This window comes from Hevea brasiliensis, chromosome 18 (assembly GCF_030052815.1).
Source record: "Hevea brasiliensis isolate MT/VB/25A 57/8 chromosome 18, ASM3005281v1, whole genome shotgun sequence".
Classification (NCBI taxonomy): domain Eukaryota; kingdom Viridiplantae; phylum Streptophyta; class Magnoliopsida; order Malpighiales; family Euphorbiaceae; genus Hevea; species Hevea brasiliensis.
The window spans coordinates 44,121,991-44,142,525 of NC_079510.1; the positions used below are offsets into that span (position 1 = coordinate 44,121,991).

Sequence of the window (20,535 nt, forward strand, 5' to 3'; positions counted from 1 at the left end):
TACTTATTGGATATGGTACGTAGTATGATGAGCTATACCGATATGCCAATCTCCTTTTGGGGATTTGCATTAGAATCACTTTATATATTCTGAATAGGATTCCATCAAAATCGCTTTCTTCCACACCTTATGAGATATGGCATGGAAGAAAACCAAGTCTTAAGCATGTTAAGATTTGGGGTTGTGCAACTTATATCAAAAGTCAACACCGATAAATTGGAGACCGATCGTAAAAGGTCGATTTGTTGGATATCCAAAAGATAGTTTTGGATATTATTTTTATTTGCCTACTTCACAAAAGGTTGTGATAAGTAGAGATGCCACATTTCTTGAACAACGGTTTGTTCAAGAAGGAGGCAAAGGAAGGCAAATAGAGTTAGAATTGGAGAATTCGACCAACCAGCATCGGATGGATATAGATCCATCTAGTCAACCTATACCCATTGATGAAACATCTACACTGCTCCTCGTAGAACAACCAGGTATCTCACCCACTGAGATATGGTTTTCTTCATGAAGAAGAACAAGAGTTGTCTACTCATGAAGAAGTAGATCATGGAGATGATCCACTTACCTATAAAGAAGCTATATCGTATATAGACTCTTCAAAATGGATTGATGCTATGAAATCCGAGATTGATTCCATGTATAAGAATCAAGTTTGGGATATTGTTGACCCACCCAAGGTATTGTACCTATAGGGAACATATGGGTTTTCAAGAAGAAAATTGGTTCGATGGAAAGGTAGAGACCTATAAGGCAAGGCTAGTAGCGAAGGGTTTCGCCAAAGGCAAGGAATCGACTATGAGGAGACTTTCTCTTTGTTGCCATGCTTAAATCAATTAGGATTTTACTACCAATAGTGCATACTATGATTATGAGATTTGGCAGATGGATGTCAAAACAAATTTTCTCAATGGATACATTGAAGAAAACATTTTCATGGAACAACCTAGGGGATTTGAATCCCAAGATGGTTCCAAGGTATGCAAGCTAAAGCGATCCATTTATGGGTTGAAACAAGCTTGAGGAGTTGGAACATCCGCTTTGATGAAGCCATTAAATCCTTTGGTTTTATCAAAAAGAGGATGAGCCATGTGTATATAAGGTTAGTGACAATGCTATCACTTTCCTTGTCTTATATGTGGATGACATCGTTGATGGGTAATGATACAGTATGTTGACGACTATAAAGGTATGGTTGTCAAATACATTCTCCATGAAAGACTTAGGAAGGCAACCTATATTCTTGGAATTCGCATCTATAGAGATAGAGCGAAAGAATAATTGGTTTATCCCAAAGTCTATCCTTGGAAAAGGTGTTAAAGAGGTTTAACATGCTTGATTCCAAGAGAGGATTGTTACAGTGAGACATGGTATCCATCTTTCTAAAGAGATGTCTCCAAAGACACTGAAGAAAGAGATAAGATGGCAGGCCAGATTCCATATGCTTCTATTGGAAGTTTAATGTATGCAATGTTGTGTACTAGGCTGATATCGCATATGCCTTGTTAGTTTGACTAGCGGTATCAATCCAATCCAGTTTGGAACATCGATAGTCAAGAATATCCTTAAGTACTTGAGAAGAACTAAGGATTTATTCTTGATTTATGGAGTGGAGACTTGCAATTGGATGGTTATCGATTCGATTTCCAATCGGATATCGATGATAGAAAGTCTACCTCTGGATATGTGTTCATTTGTAATGGAGGTGCGATCGGCTGGAAGAGTTCCAACAGAGCACGATCGCATATTCCATCGCAGAGGTGAGTATATTCTTTGCATCGATGTCGCAAAGGAAGTCTTTGGATAAAGAAGTTCGTAACAGAACTTACGATAGTTCCTTCCATTGAGTTAGCGCCCACTGCCGTGACAACAATGGAGAGCAATCATCTGAGCTAAGGAACTAAGGTCTCACCCAAAATCCAAACACATAGAAAGGCACTACCACATTATCGGAGATATAGTTGGGCAAGGCGATATAGCCATGCGAAAAAATAACATCACTTAAAAACCGGTTGATCCATTCACTAAGCCTTTGTCACAAGCTCCGCTAGACCGACATCTTGAGAAAATGGGTCTAAGGTATTGTAATGAATGGCTCTAGTGCTAGTGGGAGATTGTTAGTAGTATGCCCTAGAGCATATCATTTAGTATGTATCTTGTAGATATTTTATTAATAAAGGCATTTCCACTTTTTCTTACATAATATATTTATGTGTAATAGAAAAGGTCCATTGATATTTTGTTAGAAATATTATTCTTAAGTTGTTAAGAATATGAGTGACAATATTTCTAGCACAAAGTATCATAAATAGGTTCACAATCGAGGATACTTCATAATAAGGACATGACTTATCCGTAAAGATTGTATTCATGTTTGTTCCCAAGTTATTTATATGAGATATAAATAAGATGGAATGGTGAGTCTCATGCCATATAACAAACATGATAGGCACTTATAAATGATAAGTAGGTCGAACTGACGCTTATGACAAGCACATGGAGTTTACTCTTGTCAATGTTTTGTCATAAATCATATCGGCATATAATCTTTAGACACGAGATAGCACAGATTATCTTGTATATAGGTAGTTTGAGTTTGATCTTCGCTTTCATACTTGTACTATGTATGGGTATATGGGCATCTGTTGGCTCCTACTAGTTATATATGGAGGTAGGTGTTGATCAAGATGGAATCTGTTCCTCTAAGTAAATAGAGATAAAATCCTATGTTCATTTAATTGTTCTTGATGTTTCAAGTTCTGGCAGACAGATAGATTTATTCAAAAGAGTTTCATGAGAAAATCTTTTAATCAAGAACTGGAATTAAAAGAGAACATAATATTCATAGCAAATGGAGTTTGACATAAACCATGACTCCTTGAGTTGGGATTTTTATGCAGAGATTCTAGTGCATGGTAACATATGATTGTAGGTTCATTTAAGGTAAATCTTATTACTAATTGGGTGGCCATGGCATGCTATGCTAGGCGTTAACCATGGTCTATGAGGTTCATAAAATGATTTAGAGAAATCATTTATGGTAAGAAAGAGTTCTGATGATATTAAGAGTTGATATCATGTCTCATTGCCAATTAGTGATGAGCCTAGTAAGTCACACACATACACAAGTTATCACCTATTTAAATATGATTTAATTAATTAATTAAAGAGTTTAATTGATTAATTAAATAGATTTGGTTTGCAATTAAATTGCAAAGTCCCTAGCATGACTTGAAACCAAATCTAGATTATTGGATGTATAATATAAGTTAAATTTATATTTAAAGTGTTTAAATATGAATTTAATTGATGAGAAATTAATTAATAGAGATTAATTAATTAATTTATATTTGATATAAATTAATTAGAAGAAGAAAATAATTATTTTGGGTTAAGAACTCAAAATTAAGACACAGGGCATTTTGGTCATTTCACAAAGGTGACACGTGGCAACATGAGATGGTGACACATGGCATAACACATAAGCTTGCCAAATGTTTTTTTAATCATGTAAGATGATTAAAATCAAGATTAAATATAGGTTTGACACTTGGCACAATGTGATTGGGTCACTTAAACCTAGAGCTAATCAAAAGGTGACATGTGGCTAGGGTTTAGTGTGTTAACCTAGCTATTTAAGTGTGGTTATGAAAGAAAACATAACCAGCAGCCTCTCCTCTCAATTGTCACGCCACTTTGAGCCTCTCCAGCTATTTCTCTTCATCTCTCATCAATTCAAAGAGATTAGCCATCAATCTCTTGAATTAAGAACACTAGAAATTGTTTCTAGTGTCATGTTTACATCTCTAATCTCTTAAAAGGCAGAACTTGAATTTCTAATTAATAGAAAAGGCTTTAGAAGCTGTTCAAGGGCTGCCATAGGTGTTCTTGGGGTGGACAAGCTAGAGGGACAACATCCGTGTCTCAAGACGAATCTCAAAGCGCGAACATCGCGGGACATCAAGAGGTTAGTGTAATCGTTCTTGATTTAATCTAGGGTTCTAAAATTAATCTGATTAATTTTAAAATCTTAAATGGCAAATACAGATCCAAAAACATATTAAAAGAGTTTTAATATGTTGTTTATCATTGAAATCAAATAGATAAAAATAAATCTTGCATGGTGCATGTGACCCTAGGTGAAAATTTTTGAATTCAATGGTATAATCTTGTGTTTTTCACGCTTCCGTTCCTTCACTGTGACCTTTCGATATTCTAGCTCTAGATCTCTAACTAGGAGTTCCCAACTCCTCTGTAAATATAGAACTCTGTTTTAGCATAGTTGTACCAAAACAGAGGCCATCCAAAAACACCCTCATTATGGAGCACCACGAGGATGCACGCAGCTCTACACAATAATTTCATGTCGGTATTGTAATTTGCAGCTTACAGAGCAGACATCGAGAATATTATATAGTTACTACGATACGTCCTGACAGACTAGGTCTCCTAATCTCTTATCTCTCTTGAATCTACTATTATCATAAACTTACTCTGACTGGGTCATCCACTGATGACTGTCAGCAGTGGTATCCTCACCCTTATCTAGTGTAATTATACTATAAAAACTCACCTTTATGCACTCGTGCTTAGCACCAGATAGGCACAACACTTAGACCCATACTGATAGAAATATAGTGTTTCTTGGAGAACGTATTTCCATAACAGACCTCAACATGTCTGCTAACTCTATTTCACACTTCTATGTACTTCACAAAATTGAGGTGCTAAACTGAAGCACTCTTATATTAACCGAGGAATAACGTAAAATCTATAAATGAAGAATTACAGAAAAAAAGACGAAACAGAATCCTATACTCCGCATGTGACAACTCTAGGTGTACACTTTCTCATGAATCTAAAGCCTAAACTCTGATACCACATTTGTCATGACCTAACCTATGGGCCGAACAGGCACTAGGACCTGGGCCAGCCTAAAGCCCCCGAGGCCCGTAGTAAGCATAACTATTTCTCAACCCAACTCTAAGGCCCATTTGGGCTCAATTTCAAGAATTCAACCGGACAAGGTCCGGCCATAAAATGGACTATTTAACGGGGAGTTTTTTACTCGTCTGACCTGTAAACACAATATATAATAAATTGGAGAGCTTAACTCACCCTCCACATAATCAAAATGTCATAACTCAAATAGGAGCTCAGCTCCCTCATCCAATCCTATCATACATACAGTTAATAATTTTACAGGTCCAACATAACTTTTATAATACAGGCTCAAAATAAAAATAAATGCTTCTAATACATGCGGAGTCTAAAAATTTAACTCAATTGTACAAAATACATTAAACACTATCAATAGACCTGTGAAGAAGAAGAAGAGCAGGTTAGCCACAACAAATAATCCTCCTGTAGCCTGAAAAAATAGATGAACAGAAGTGAGCGTTCAATTCAGAGAGTAAAATACAAATTTTAATCATAATCTCTATAACTATCTAAAGCTAATGCACCCTGTGGAGTAAAATGCAACATCGTTATAATTTTCATATCATAACAGCAAAAAGGCAATTTTGAGCACTCACACACCCAACACTGTCAAGCAATACATATATGGAAGTTGATCCCCTATACAACCCTCTTAATCCAACATTTGCCAGCGAGTGTCTCCCAAGCTGGACTTTCGCTTAATAAACCAAATGCGGGGTCCCAGCGAGTGTCTCTCAAGCCGTGTCTACCCCGAAGGACCAGGTCCCAGTGAGTGTCTCTCAAGCCATGTCTACCTGTCCTGTCCATATCCAATACCATACCACAAGCACGCCACACACACACACTGCTCCAAATTATCACAAATAACATCCATGACACTTCAACAATTATGAATGCAATATAAAAAGTGCCTAGTGTTTAACTATATACATACATATTTATAAGTGATGCGTGGGCATACTTGAACATATAATAATATCGAAATTACGATTAAAATTAATATTTTACTCACAAACTTAATCGAAGTCACTGTGGCGACTGGGTGGAGGAAGATGGCTATCCCGGCTCACCTGACAATTTTATTATAATTATTTAATACATTTGATTCAATACAAACTAAAAAAAGACCAAAGATGTCCTAAGTCGTGTCGAAAATCTGGCAGAGTCTCCCCTATACCTATGACCTACCCAACCTGTAAAATGTTTAAAATAATACTTATAAACTCAACCCATATCTCCTCATCATTATATGGCCCCTCTTGGGCCCTTGAAACCAAGTAATAATCACACTATCAGACAACTCAATTATAAGATTTCAAAACTAATATTTTTCAAAAACTATCCAAACTAACTTTAAAAATTCTATAAATATGCCCCGCGGTCCTTAACAATATTATAAGGCTATTGCAATAGAAATTGTAATTTTCTTATTATCCACGAATATTTTATAAATTTTATTTTAACTCAGTATAAGGCAAAAATTAAGTAATGTAGAGTTTGAGTTTACCTATGCCAAATCTGACAACTGGAACGCGTCCAAAACGTCTGAAAACAATGGGTTAGCCTATAATCTTGATCCGGTTCTGAAATGATTCCTGCAGCTTATCTGCTCGGTCTGAAATTACAAATTCGAGCGACGATCGAATTTTCATAAAATGAAAGTACATACGCGAAGTACACAATATCAAAATTAGAATAATATATATATAATAATTATTTAAAAATTAGAGATGTTACAACTATGATATTAGGAAGGGTATTATTGAGCTTTATGTCAAGTTAACTAGCTTTAATCAAAAGAAAAAGGTAACTAGCTCTCAATCTCAATCTTATTTTCCTTTAGCTCATAAGATCGAGGATGTCAATGGTAGGTTAGATGAAATTGCAAAAGAAGGGGATATGAGTTTGGTTTGAAAGAAGGAGTTCAAGTAGCGTTTACGTAATTTAAGGACGAAAAAAGACTACAGATTAGCTTGTTGATTGATGAATTTGAGGTTTTTGGTTTGACAAAATGGGAGAGTACAAGAAGAAGAAGAAGAAGAAGATGAAAACGAAGAAGAAGCAAAGAGCTTGGTTGGTGTTATTGGATTAGAGCAAAAGAAGTAGCAAAAGAATTCGTAGTTACTTAAGAGCAATGGTGAGAGAGAAAGAGAGAGATGGAGAGAGTTTTAGAGAGATATAATCACCAGAAGTAAAGCCTGCAATCTCCTTGGGAATGTCGCGATGTGTGTGGAGGAGAAAGAAGCTCAGTCAAACGTGGCACAAAGTTTGTTTCATTTATTTAAGAAAGACAGCATAGACATGCCACGCACACATCTAGCCAAATCTCCTATCAATTCTGATAACGAGGACTTTTTCTACGATAAAAGAGAAGTTAGATAATTTTATTTTAATAAATTAAAACTGAAAGTTAAAAATTAAATTATATTAAATTGAGAGATAATTAATATGATTAAGTCTAAATTTTATAAATTTTTTTAATTTTGATAAATTATAATTTAATTTATATAATTTAGTAAAATTTATAAATTAATTTTTACAGTTAGAATCATTTTTATGTCATTATTAATTTTAATAAAATGATCAAAATGTCTATTATATTTTCTATTTGAAATAATTTAGTTTTTAAAGTAGGCAAACCTATAAATTAATTATTTGAGATCTAGTGAAATCTATATATTAATTTTTATATTTTTAAAATTAACTTATCTAGTCTTGACATAAAAAAAAACTACAAATTTATCCCTTCATCAAATTTTCTATCTAAATTACCATTAATTTAAAAATAATCAAAATGACATTTATTTATGAATTTCAATATAAAACAAAATAGTTAAAGAGATTTTGATTTGTTAACAAAATAATCCCTGTAATAAAATTAAAATTTTAATTTTTAATTTTACAAATTAAAAATTTGTAAATTACATTTTAAAAATTTTAACATGTAAATAGTTAGTTTTGCAAAATTTACTATTAATTAAGAAGGTAAAATTTTATAAAATTAGCTATTAAATTGTATTTATCTTTTATATTATATTATATTATTTAAATGTAAGGATAAATTTATAATTAAAAAAATATAAAGTTTTTAAAATAATTAATTCATACTTTAATAATTATAACTATTTACAAATTAATGCTTATATGTTTATTAATTATAAAAATATAAAAATTTATTTATAAATAATTATAATATTTAGTGATATTTCGTAAAATATATAAATAATTTTATAATTAATTAAAATTTTAAAAATTTTAAAGCGATTAATATATAATTTTGATAATTATAATTTATAAAAAATAATTTATAAGTTTTACTAAAATTTAAAAATTAAATTATTTTTGATAAAAATATAGTAAATAGTATTTGGTTATTTTTATTAAAATTAACTATGACTTAATTGCGATAGCAATAATATAAATTAATCTATACATCTATTAAAATATCAATAAATGAATTGATAGATTTTAAAATTATAAAAATTAATTTATAGATGTTATCAGTCTTTAATAATTTGTGTGGATTAAGGGAAATGGAGAGAAGAAAAAATAAAAAAGATAATTGATATCTCTATTCCATTATTTGAAGATCAAGTAAAAGAGAGAAAGTAAAAGAAATAAGAAAAGATAAGGAAAAATTTATCCTCTTCATTATTATTAATCTACACCATTTTTCTTCAAATTAATGAAAAATTAGAGAAAAATAGAAAAAAATTTATAATAATGTAATAAAATTTCCTACATAAGAAAAAAAGTGGTGTAATAGTTATTATATAATAATAATTATTTTTTTAAAAAAAATTATATTTTTTTCTAATTTTAATAATTTATCTGATTTTAATAATTTATTCAAATAATAAAAAATAAATTAAATTTCTTTTCTTTCATCCTTATTTTTCTTGATTAATTTCTCACTCATTTCCTTAATTCCCTTGATCCAAACAAAGGTTAAAGGTTAAATTATAATTTACTCTTTAAGGGTCAGCCATTTGCCATGGTCATGGTCACAGATTCCCATGAAACACCCTTTTCTTCTCTATTTTTCAGCTTCTCGCGCTCTCTGAATCTTTCCATCTGTCTCTGCATCTCCCTTGTAGTCAACCGGATACACATATACTCGTACAGATAGATATCACAGCTTTTACTCTTTCTATCTGAAATCATATCTTCTTCTCACCTTCTCTCTCTCTCTCTCTCTCTCTTTCTCTCTCTCTGCGCTTCTCTCTTTTTCTCTGGGTGTTGGGGTTCAATAAGGCCTCAAATGGATGGCCTGCCAGCCGGTTATCGCCCCAACGTTGGCGTTTGTCTTATCAACTCAGATAATCAGGTGCCACCTCTCTCCGTCTCTTAGTAATTCTGCTTCAAATTTTGGAGGATTAATTGGTTTTGATTGATGCGATTCTGACTAGTGGTGAATTTGCATTTTGGAAACTGGAAAGTCTTCTAGAGTGGCTTGTACTGTGTGAATTAGGAGCTTACTGGACTTCTTGTTTGTCCATATATGTTTGTTTGTTTGTTTCCATAATGTTGGTGCTTTTTTTTTTTTTTTAAATTGATTAACTGGTTAAAGAAGTTGGTTTTGTTGTTATTATAACTGGACATTGATGTTGAATCTGATTGCCTATCATTTATGGAGGAAGATCCGAAATTGTGGACGATGTTCGTAAGCTGAGAACCTGCTTAATCTTCATATGATTTTTGTTTTTAAATACCAATATTGAAATTTAAATGGGAAGAAAAATCGGATCTCGAGATATTTGTTAAATTTTCCTAAAAAAATGGGAAATTTGATTTATTATGAGTAATTTATGGGTGATTTATTGATACAATAAACTAGAGATAGATATGCTCAATGTCTGATACTATCTCATTGATTCCTCTTTCCAATTATCTGTTGTTTGAGTGTTGGAGGATGTGGCCATCTTCTATATCATCATATCAAACTGCAAGGATGGAAGACGACTGATTTTGTAGCAATAGTCATATTGTATTAAACAGTAAACTGGATGACTGCTCTCCACAAGTTGGAGGATGTGTTAGTGAATATATCTTCAGTTTAAAATAAGTAGAAGGTTTAGCGTTCGCTGATACAGCTATTCAGCTAACATATGTATATCGTACACTTATCTATTATGTAATATGATCATATTAATTCACAGATGGGACTATGAATATATTACCTCCTTTTTTGATTCATTATAGGGTAACTCTCTCTCTCTCTCTCTCTCTCTCTCTTTCATCAAGTCCTCATCCTTAAACTCTTATGTCTAGTAATAAGGATATATGCCCCAGTTTTTTTTTTTTTTGTCCTTTCCATTTTTCCTTTTTTTTCCTCACTGGGGTGGGGGAGGCCGGAATTTAAACTCTTGACTACCTGGGCTATGGGGCACACAGGCTGCTTGGCATGAAATGCTTAACCACAACTTTTTAGCAGTCTTGTAGTAGAAATGTTCTAAGATCTTGAAATCATAGGCTAACTACAAACTGTATAGAGCAAATGATCTTTCTAAGTGAATTTAGATATTTGTATAGGTCCATGATTGATGAAAAGATAATAAGGAAAAGGTCCCTATGGTTTGAAAGGTTCTTACTTTTTTTTCTTTTCTTTTTTGGCATGTATCCTGCACGTCTCAAATTACTTCTTGATTTGATTGATAAGGAAGAAGAATTATAATATTTAGTACAGTTTTTCTTCAAATTATTCTTTCTTATTCATTTCAGGTTTGCACATTTTATGAAAAGAAATGATAACGGTCTATGATTTACTTGCAGATTTTTGTGGCTTCTAGATTAAATGTTCCAGGAGCGTGGCAGATGCCTCAGGTGGTACCATATTGAATATTGTTTTTTTTTCTTTGAACTTATGGTCTTTAATTATGTTTCGAAAAGTAATTGCTCAGAAATGCAGAAAGATAATTCAATTCATAACCATATTTGTTAAGGTTAACTTAAACCTCCACCATTGTTGTACAGAGGAGGATTTTGTGTTTATGCTTCCTCTATTGAAAAATTCCTAGGGCATGCATCTTTAGGGTTTGTCTGACTGATCAAATTGTTAATTTGTTTTAATTCCCAACTCCTAGTTATTCTCAAAACAGGGGGGTCTTTGCCCTCAGCAAAGAAAACCCTTCTTGTTAAATGAAATAGCCCACTTTCATGCGAAACACATATCTCATTGATAGATTACGGGAATCAAGTATCTAGAAAGTCTTTCCATATGATGTTGCATGGATTTGCTTTGCGTTATTTTTATTTTGGCAGGATACCTTACCATGTTGTGAGCTGGGTCAATCGTGGCTTCATGGTGTTTAGTTGGTTGCATAATCTATATTCTTCCTCTATGCTTTTATTTTTATTTCACATGAATGTATAAAAAAATATGGGTAAAGAACTTTTGTGATGAATATAACTTGGTGATATTGTATGCCAACCTGCAGGTGAACAGAACCTTGCAGTTACCTAGCTTTTAGAGAAGAAGTGGTTGGATTTCTGATACATAAGTGGGTTTACTATTTCTGATGCATAAGTGGGTTTACTTATACTCTGAGTCATTGGGGTTCATTAGATCACCTTTGCATTTAGATTTGGACAAGAAGAGTTCATATATAATTTATCATAGAACTGAAGCTTCAGTTCTTTCATCATGCTCTCATTCTTAAAATTTTTGCACGTTTTAGCTAAGCTAGTCCATATTTGTGATTGCCTCTTAGGGGGGTATTGAAGACAATGAGGAGCCTAGATCTGCAGCCATAAGGGAACTACGAGAAGAAACTGGGATAATCTCTGCTGAAATTATTGCTGAGGTCCGCAAATGATTGTTTCAAAGGAATGAATAGTGATTGATGAGAATGCTGGAAATATAGCAATTCCTTGAGTAATTTAGAGCTTGTAAGGTCTAAACCTTGGATTGGCTGTGTATTGACAGGTACCAAATTGGTTGACTTGTGACTTTCCACCTGCTGTGAAGGCCAAAGTGAATCGTTTGTGGGGAGGTGAATGGCATGGGCAGGCACAGAAGTGGTGTGTCTCTCTCTGTCACACACACTCGCACGCACGCACGCACACACACACACACAGATACGCTACAAGCACACATTGATTCCATGAAAGTATATTACATTTTGTCTAACATAGTGTAATTAGACATACATACAATATGACTGTCTACTTCATAGCCATGAATGCGCCATCTGTGTTTAGACTTAAGACCCGCCTTCTGTGTCATTCTCTTAATCCCACTCTTCTGATCCTAATCTGACCCCTTTCAATTCCACTAGAAGCTGCACATAAGAATGATGGATATGCACTCCTTGTATGTGCTGAATCACCTTGGACTGGCATGTTGCCCTATTTAATGTTTTTTTTTTTAAATGACACCAGAATTTTGCTGCAGAAAAAAGTAGAACTAGTAGTTGAATTTAGTTAGTAATGAAGGAATTGGATAAATTTATGATTTATGGATTTTTGACTTGAAGTTTGTTTCCATTAATTGAGTATAAAAACTATGCAAATTGAGCTATCAATTCAATTCAAATCCTTGTGGAACATATATGCTAACAAATATTTTTCCGCTAGGCAAATTGCGCCAGCAGTTGATTTTGCTTGGTATTATGCATGTAACTAATCCCAAGAAGGATGTTCAAGTGACACTTAAAATATTAATATTTGAGAATTTCTGGCGGCATTTTTTAAGTTTGATCCGATTTAAGATTCACAGTGATTAACTTGGCTGCCTTTTGTCTCAATGATTTTTGCTTCATCCGTTTATAGTGCCAGAGGGTTGTTGTGGACGTGCAAAATAGACATAAAAGTAGGAGTTAGCCAGCATCAAATTAACACAAATGCAACTAGCACATCAATTAGTTGTTGCAGAATATTTGAATTTTCTGTTTTAGAAAGGGAAAATTTAAAAAATTATGATATTCTGTCACTTCCATTACATAATTTGAGGGGGTGAAAATGAGTTCTCTGGACAATTGATAGGTTTCTCATGAGATTGACAAAAGATGAGAGTGAGATTAACCTGGCAAATGGCGAAGCTGATCCAGAATTTGCAGAATGGAAATGGACGAGCCCTGAAGAAGTTGCTGAGCAGGTATGGTGTGTCGAAAAGCTTAAGAATGTCATAAGTTAACAATATAAATGGTTGAGTTGCAACATTGAATTAGTTAATTATTTTGATATGTAAAGTAACACGATTACTTAATAAGCCTGAATTAAAATGAATTAAAATATAAATTGATCAACATTCTCTTTGAATTTAACAAAGGCTTTAATAAGGCATGACAAGTAATTGATTGCAGGCAGTGGACTACAAGAGGCCAACATATGAGGAAGTTGTGAGAACCTTCAGGCCTTACTTCAATGAGAATGGAATTGCGAGTAAATGTAAATCATCAAAGGGGTAAATGATGTGGGTGTGCTTTTGTAGGTTTCTCCATGTTTCTTATAGAAATGAATCTGGCTCTTTACAACTTTTTTCTGTAAATGGATGTTGCAGTTGGAATTTCAAATTTAGATTATGGTTGTTTTGTTGTAATATAAAATTGGAGAGAGATATCTGCCATTTTGAATACTTCAAAGTTTAGAAATTAAATTTTGGACGGTCTTTTCTTTCAGAAGCATAGCTCCTAAATAAGCGATGGGCGTTACCGGTATTTCACAAGTGATTGATCAATGGTGGTCGGTGAATTGTATTACGAGGAAGCAGATCAATTTATTTATTTTCCATTTCAATTGAATGATCAAAAATTGAAATTTTGTAATATCAAGTTCACTATTCTAAAATAATAATATTTATATAATAATAAATATTAAATAATCATATTTAATTAGATTGCACAGATAACAATATTACTAGGCTGGACTAATTTTAAGAATTATTTATAATTATAATGTGAAATTTAAATTATTTGTTAAAATAATATGATGTAATGAAAAATATTGATTGAAATAACGATTTTATGATCTATCAAATCAAGTATTAAATTCACTTGAAGTATACTAAAAATATCATTTTAGTTGGTGGTTTTAATAGTAATGTTTATAACATGTTTATAACTTATCATATCAATTGATCAACTCAGTTTATGTATACTAAAAACATCATTTGAGTTAGTGATTTAAAGAGTAATACGATTGCAACATTATGAAAAACATGCCCAATGTAAATACTGCTCATGGCTTACTTGTTGGCTTTAAAAGCCAATTGTAAACACATAAAAATTGAGACAAAAAAAAATTTAATTATTGGTACATAAAATTGTAAATGCAAAATTCTAACTATAATATATATACTATATTTATTAAATTGTTGTACATAAATTTATATTATGTGAAAATTTCTCATTAATTTAAAATGAAGTAAAAATTCTCTATTAAGGTAAAATTATCATATTTTATAAAATAAAAGTTATAATATTATAAATAAATTTAAAGCATAATAAAAATAAAAAAAATAATTACATTCATAATAAAAATAAAATAAAAATGGTGTTGTAATACTCCTAATTTTTACTTTTTAAGTTTTTTTTAAAAAATTGATTAATATATCACTAAAATTATAAAAATAAAATAAAATATATATCAACTGTAATTTATTTTAACTAATTATTCAACATACTAATTTTATTTTAACTAATTATCACATCTTATACACATACCATTAAATTTATCACTTAATTTAATATATACATTAATAAAATTATCAAAAATAAAATATTAAACAATATATCACAACAATAATTATAATAATAATTTATATTAAAATTTAAAATTTTACTTTAATTGCAATAAAACTTCTTAGTGTGAAAAATCAAACTGCATTAAAATTCTAAAATTTTATATATAATATTAAAAAAGGAAGAATTAAAAAAAAAAGCGGATGAGAAGAAAAAACATATATTCAAGAGAAGCATAACTCTAAATTTAATAAAGAGAGTTATTTTTTTTAAAACTAGCTGAAACTCTTTAAATTATTTACAGTCATGCGTGTTGTAACAAAAAAATAAAATTTGTATTAATTTTTTATTTTCAATCACTAGTTCAAATGATAATTTCTATATCTGTCTTATCTTAATATTTTTTAATAAAATAATATAATTTTTTATTACTTAAATCATAAATTTAAATAGTAATTTTCATATTTCAAGGCTGCCACAATTAAAAGTTTTATTTCTAAAATCGCTCATTCAAATCACGGTCAAGACTATTCACTTTTTAATGATATGATGTATCATAAAAATTATATTTTACCTGTAAAATCACTATTTTAATTAATAGCTTCTTATTAACTTTTTACACTTTAAAAATATATTTACTATCCACAATTTTTCAAGTAAACACACAAATTTCAAATTATAACAATAAATTATTTTTAAAAACACATTATTCAAATAATTAATCCGATGGACTCCAGCATGTTACAAGCCAATTGACCTTTGAGACGCAACTTGGCTACGAGATCAGCCAACAAATGTTGCTTTGATCTCCCAAAAGCGTCGGAGGTAAAAAAAAAAAAAGAAAAAGTCCCAAAAGCCTCGGAAAAAAAAAAATCTCCCAAAAGACTCCTTTTATGGGAACTTTTTTGAATTGCAGAAAACAGATTAAAAGGGTCTGTCTCGAATATTGCCGAGGATGATTCCAGCGCCACAGCAAGCTTCATCGCCTCAAGCATCGCCTTTGCTTCCTCAGCCAAAGGAGAAAAGCAGAAAACTCTTTTTGCCGCCCCATCTATCAATAGTCCAAAATTAATCCTTCCTGTCACTGCAAATTCCATATATAACTTCTTACCTGAATCACCATTTTATTTTATAATTCTTGTTAAGCAGTCTCGCTTTTCTCTATTTAAAATCACTTCTCCATCGATTGAATCGCTTCTCCCACCTCTCTATATTTCTCTTCTCTGTCACAAGGGAAAAAAGAAATTAACAATCATCAACGTTTCTTTCTCTCTCTGGATGGAAGCACCGACATTGTAACTGAAAACCCTAAAGCGATTTGTTAGCGATCTTCCTTTCTTTCATGGATACTTGATCTTTATCAGGTACTAATTGGTCGTTCTATCTCTCTCTCTCTCAGTTGTATACTTAATCCCTCGTTTCCTTTTCTCTTATTTTTTAATGATTTCGTTTGAATTCGTATTTTGTTGGTTTACCTTCTATTCCTTTCGCGGCTGAGAAATTGCAGGATATAGAAGAAAGGTGATTTTTTTTTTTCAATTGGCAATTTATTGTTCTAATTTTCTCTCCCTGAAGGAACTCTTTCACCAAAAACTGACATTTTATTTTAATTTTTTCATTAAAGAGAGAGAGAAAAGAAACCTCCGGCCCCTTCATTGTTCGAATTTCTTGATCCCCTGGCCTCTTCATTGCTTGGCGGCTAGGCTACTAGCGGTTTTCCATCATCGCGCGCAGTTCCATCACTGAATAACCTGACCTAGCTGCTAAAGATGGAAGAAGAACCCAACCCTGTTCACTCCCCTCCTCAAAACTCCGTAACTCCTCTTACAAATGACAGATACGAGCGTATAATGAGCAATCTCAGAGCCTCGGTGTTTTCGAAAATAACCCCCTCGGGAGACATTGCGCCTCAAATCAAGACCTACATTGAAAAACGGCTGCGAGAATTCTTCCCCAGTTTCCACACACCCTCTCACCCACCTTACGCCTCTGTAAGTAACAAGTATCTTACACTCTTGTTTCGCGTTATCTTGGTTAAATGTATTGCTGTTTGAAGTACGTATCATGCTTCTTTTCGTTATTTTGATGTGCAAATCGATAAAGAAGCGCACTTTAGAATATGTTTAGGCTATTGCTTTTTGAAGCGGAAATCGTTCAATAGAAGCATGTTCAAATTGTAAAAGTGAAAGTTGCTTTCTATTTGCCCTGGAAAGTCACTTCTAAAATAATTGGCCCTGTCTGGAACTGATATGTATGCTTTTGGAAGCATAATTTTCCTTGGTTTGAGCTTAATTCAGTGAGTGTTAACTCACTTAAAGCACATCAAACAGTACCATCTTTGTTGTTGTTACATGTTCTCATTTGGCCTCCCTTTTTCTTTTCTTCCTTCTAAAGATGATTCTAAGGGCAATTTCAGAGTTGAATGATGAAGGGGGGTCCACCGAGGAGGCAATATCAGCATTTATTAAAAGAGAGTATGAGCATTTGCCATGGGGGCATGAGAGTTTTTTGAGTCATCATTTGAGGAAGCTTTGTCGGAATTTGGAGATAGAATGTGTAAATAATGGACGATATATGCTTTTATTTGAAGATTGTGAGTTTAAGGAGATGACAGGAGCAAGTAGGAAAAAGCAGGGTCGCAGAGGTAGGCAGGGCAGGAAAAAAGGCAGAGCGAAGGAGATGAAGAAACAAAGGCAAGCTGAAAACCAACAAATTGAAGTATATAAAGAGGTGCGCATCATTGTTATATAGTTTATTAGAAAAAAGTGTTAATCCTCAACTTTTGATGCTGCCATCAGCATTCTATTATTATTATTTTTTTGCATGTATTCAAGTTTATTTTTTGCCCTTTTTTCCTTTGTTTAACCAAAGAAAAAAGAATAGTAAGCTTGCATTAGATGGAAGGATGATGAGCATAAGATTCTTATGCACTTGATAGCAAACAGGTTCTGTTGGAAAGTCATGCATTAGATACTTGTTTTTCCTTATTCCAAATTTGCATTGGTACATATAAACAGCAAGTTATGCAGAATCTAGGATTCATTTTGTGTTGAGATGTATAAAACATTAATTGCATGTTTATTTTCTAAGAGATGAAATAGCCTTGGTGTCAGGAGACTCTGCAAGCTATGGAACTGAAGCAGCACAAGGACCAGAAGACCTCATTGGAGAGGTAACAGCCCTTCTCTCATTTACTGATCTTATGCATACCACTCAATTGTTATTACTTATTAAAAGAAAGCTAGGGAGCCAGGGTGTATCTTTTCTTTTTTTTTTCTTTTTTTTTTTTTTTAAATAAGAATTTCAAATAATGTGTTCATAAACAAAATTACAAATGAGAGTATGAGACCACGACAGAAGTTAACTACTTCCACTTTGTATCATAATGAGAGAGAAATGGGATAGCCTGAGGAGAAGGTAATCAAAATGAAGAAATTGAATCCTGGTTTCTTCCCTTTTTTAATATTGATGTTACAAATGCTGTACTAGTGATATTTTTTTAGCTTAATCATGCCCTCTTTTGGTGAAAAAAACAGAGATGTCGAGATGGGATTTAACAAGCAAGATGATGTTCAAGACTTTGTGACCCAGAACTTGGACTATGATCATCCTGCGGTGGAAGAGGAAAAGCAACTGCAAATTACAAGTCCTTGTGAAAAGAGGGAAATCATTTGTGGTCTGTTGTCAGTACGGCACCCTCAACCAAAGAATCTCTCTCATCAACAAATGAGAGCCAATTTACACCCCGTTGAATCATCATCTTTTCTTGAATCGTGCACAGATCCAGAGCAGCATCTTGACCTTTCTACCATGAAAAGATCTCCTAAACCAAAAGCACCTGTAAACAAAAATATCTTGACATCATCTTTTTCATATCCTCAGCATCAATATGAGCAGCAGCAATCTAAGCCTCGAGGCAGAGGGAGGCCCCGTAAACTAAAGTCCGATACAGACATGATTAAAAAGAGTCTGTTACCATCCAGTGATCATGGCTGCAATGAGCAACAGCAGCAACTGGAGGGTCCAGGCAATGGAAGGTGTCCAGTGCCAGAGTCAAATTTAGTAGCAGATGCAACCACATCATCACACTCCCATGATCAGAATCACAATGAGCAGCAGCAACCGCTGAGGAAAACAGGAGGCAGGCTTCCTAAAAGGAAAAGAAAATGCTGTTGACATCTATAATCATGCACGTAAGGTGGTATTTATGGACTAGTAAATTTTAAAATTAGTTTCTCTGTGACATGGTTTGTAAATACTGAAATTCCCTAGAGTAAGTTGGACGGATGCTTGGTATTTTACTTTTCGCCGATTCAGTAGCAGAAACTTGCAGTTATTTTGTGCCGAATGATTAATGGTAGAACAAGGGCTATAGCAATAGTGGGAATGGTATGTAGCTGTATTCTCGAACGCTCATCACAATAGGTAAAAGCGTAAAAGGAACTCTGGTTGGATCTATCAAAGATTTAAAACTTTGATATGGATGTCAATTCAGCCCTGGTGGAGTGGCTTGCTTCTTTTCTTTTGGGCTGATTTAGGTGAACTATATTTTTTAATTTAGCTTTGCCTGATTGATGAACATCATTTTCTTAATTTATTTACCATAAATTACATTAAATATCACTTTATTTTATTAATAATTTGCATTACAAAATAAATGCTTCACTGTAATTTGCATCATAAAATAAACACTCGCTATTGGCTGTTTAATAATGAATTTTTGCACTTTAATTGAAGTTATGGCCTGTCTGAAAGAAGTTGTTGTTGGTTGTTTTTGATGCCTAATAACATCCACGCCATCAGGCCATATAGAGTAGGCCGTGGGCCTGTTCGAACCATCAATTGGACAAAAACAGTTTTGAGTCAAAAACAGCTTGGGTCAAATTCAGACGGTTTCAATTCATGAATGGACGACCCTTCTTATTATTTTTTATCTTCCAATTCAAAACATTGTTCTATTCTCTTTTTAATTATATTGAGTTTACATCTGGATTTTTTTTAATTATTTTTATATTAAAAAGTTATAAAAATTAAACAAATGATGTCTAATTTTTTATTATAATTTAATAATATCATGGGTTGAATAGAAATCAAATCGAAATTGAGCAAAAACTCTTTATCAAATTAAATTCATTTCACCCGGTTCTATGCCAGATCTAAGGCCATAACCATTAAAGGGAAAGGCAATGCCTGGTGTCTCTTTAAACAGTTGCTGCATGCTTGAACAAGGTACAACATAGACATTGCAAACTGGGTTATTCCAATGTGTCGGTGAGTCATCTCCAAAAATACAATATCCATAGATTTTGCGGCCACTTAGAACTAGTAATAAAGAGTCGGCTTTTTGCCCTTTATTTTTATATTAATGTTTGGATTGCGTGCAGTCTATCCCCAATCCGCATTCCTTGAGATAACAATGGACATGGCCGTGTGTATGAGATTGATCTAACGCATATATCTTCCAAGAACCTTTTTGATATTACAAGTTTAATTTATTTTTTAAAAAATATTTAAAAATAACTATAATTAATTTTTATAACATTTAATTAATAAAAAAACATTTTATTAATTCAGTTTAGTTTAAGGTCAAAACCATTTTTTTAAATAAAAAATTTAGAAAATAAATTTTAACTATTAAATTTGATAAAATCGAAATTAAAAGGATGATGCAGTCTAATTTTGGCCTCGATTTTGATTTAGAATAAATCTAGTATTACTTATGGCCACCCCTACTTTCTGCAGTATAATTCATTAATATAATGAGAGATTTGATAAATAATACCAAAATTATATATAAAAAAATGATTTTACTCTATCTCTTCCAAACAGGCCATTAAGTTCCAATGAATTAATAAAAAAAAAAAATCGTTTAAAAAATTAAAGACGTGCAGAGTGAAAATGTTCTAAA

At 32.5% G+C, this 20,535-nt stretch overlaps 2 protein-coding genes and 1 long non-coding RNA gene across 8 annotated transcripts; 2 read left to right on the forward strand and 1 right to left on the reverse strand.

Annotated features, from left to right (window-relative positions):
• Positions 1-5,131: 5,131 nt before the first annotated feature.
• Positions 5,132-7,179, reverse strand: LOC131176020 (uncharacterized). The gene is made up of 3 exons (XR_009146148.1): positions 6,455-7,179; positions 5,960-6,017; positions 5,132-5,377 (listed from the first exon to the last, which is right to left on the reverse strand). It is a non-coding gene; the product is annotated as an uncharacterized LOC131176020 (long non-coding RNA).
• A 1,725-nt stretch (positions 7,180-8,904) lies between these two features.
• On the forward strand, positions 8,905-13,568 carry LOC110662952 (nudix hydrolase 25). The gene is made up of 6 exons (XM_021822131.2): positions 8,905-9,274; positions 10,720-10,770; positions 11,658-11,750; positions 11,873-11,967; positions 12,931-13,042; positions 13,251-13,568. The coding sequence occupies exons 1-6, from the start codon at positions 9,209-9,211 to the stop codon at positions 13,353-13,355; spliced, it is 522 nt and encodes a 173-aa protein (XP_021677823.2). The 5' UTR covers positions 8,905-9,208; the 3' UTR covers positions 13,356-13,568.
• Positions 13,569-15,537: 1,969 nt separating this feature from the next.
• On the forward strand, positions 15,538-18,975 carry LOC110662927 (uncharacterized). Of its 6 annotated transcripts, XM_021822102.2 has the most exons (6): positions 15,538-15,991; positions 16,135-16,148; positions 16,252-16,618; positions 17,022-17,357; positions 17,729-17,799; positions 18,164-18,975. In XM_021822102.2, the coding sequence occupies exons 3-6, from the start codon at positions 16,397-16,399 to the stop codon at positions 18,801-18,803; spliced, it is 1,269 nt and encodes a 422-aa protein (XP_021677794.2). In that variant the 5' UTR covers positions 15,538-15,991; positions 16,135-16,148; positions 16,252-16,396; the 3' UTR covers positions 18,804-18,975. The 6 variants fall into 6 exon arrangements, with proteins under 6 accessions (XP_021677794.2, XP_057996712.1, XP_057996713.1 ...); XM_058140729.1 differs by having other exon boundaries at positions 15,538-16,148; XM_058140730.1 differs by having other exon boundaries at positions 16,135-16,618.
• The last annotated feature ends 1,560 nt before the right edge of the window (positions 18,976-20,535 follow it).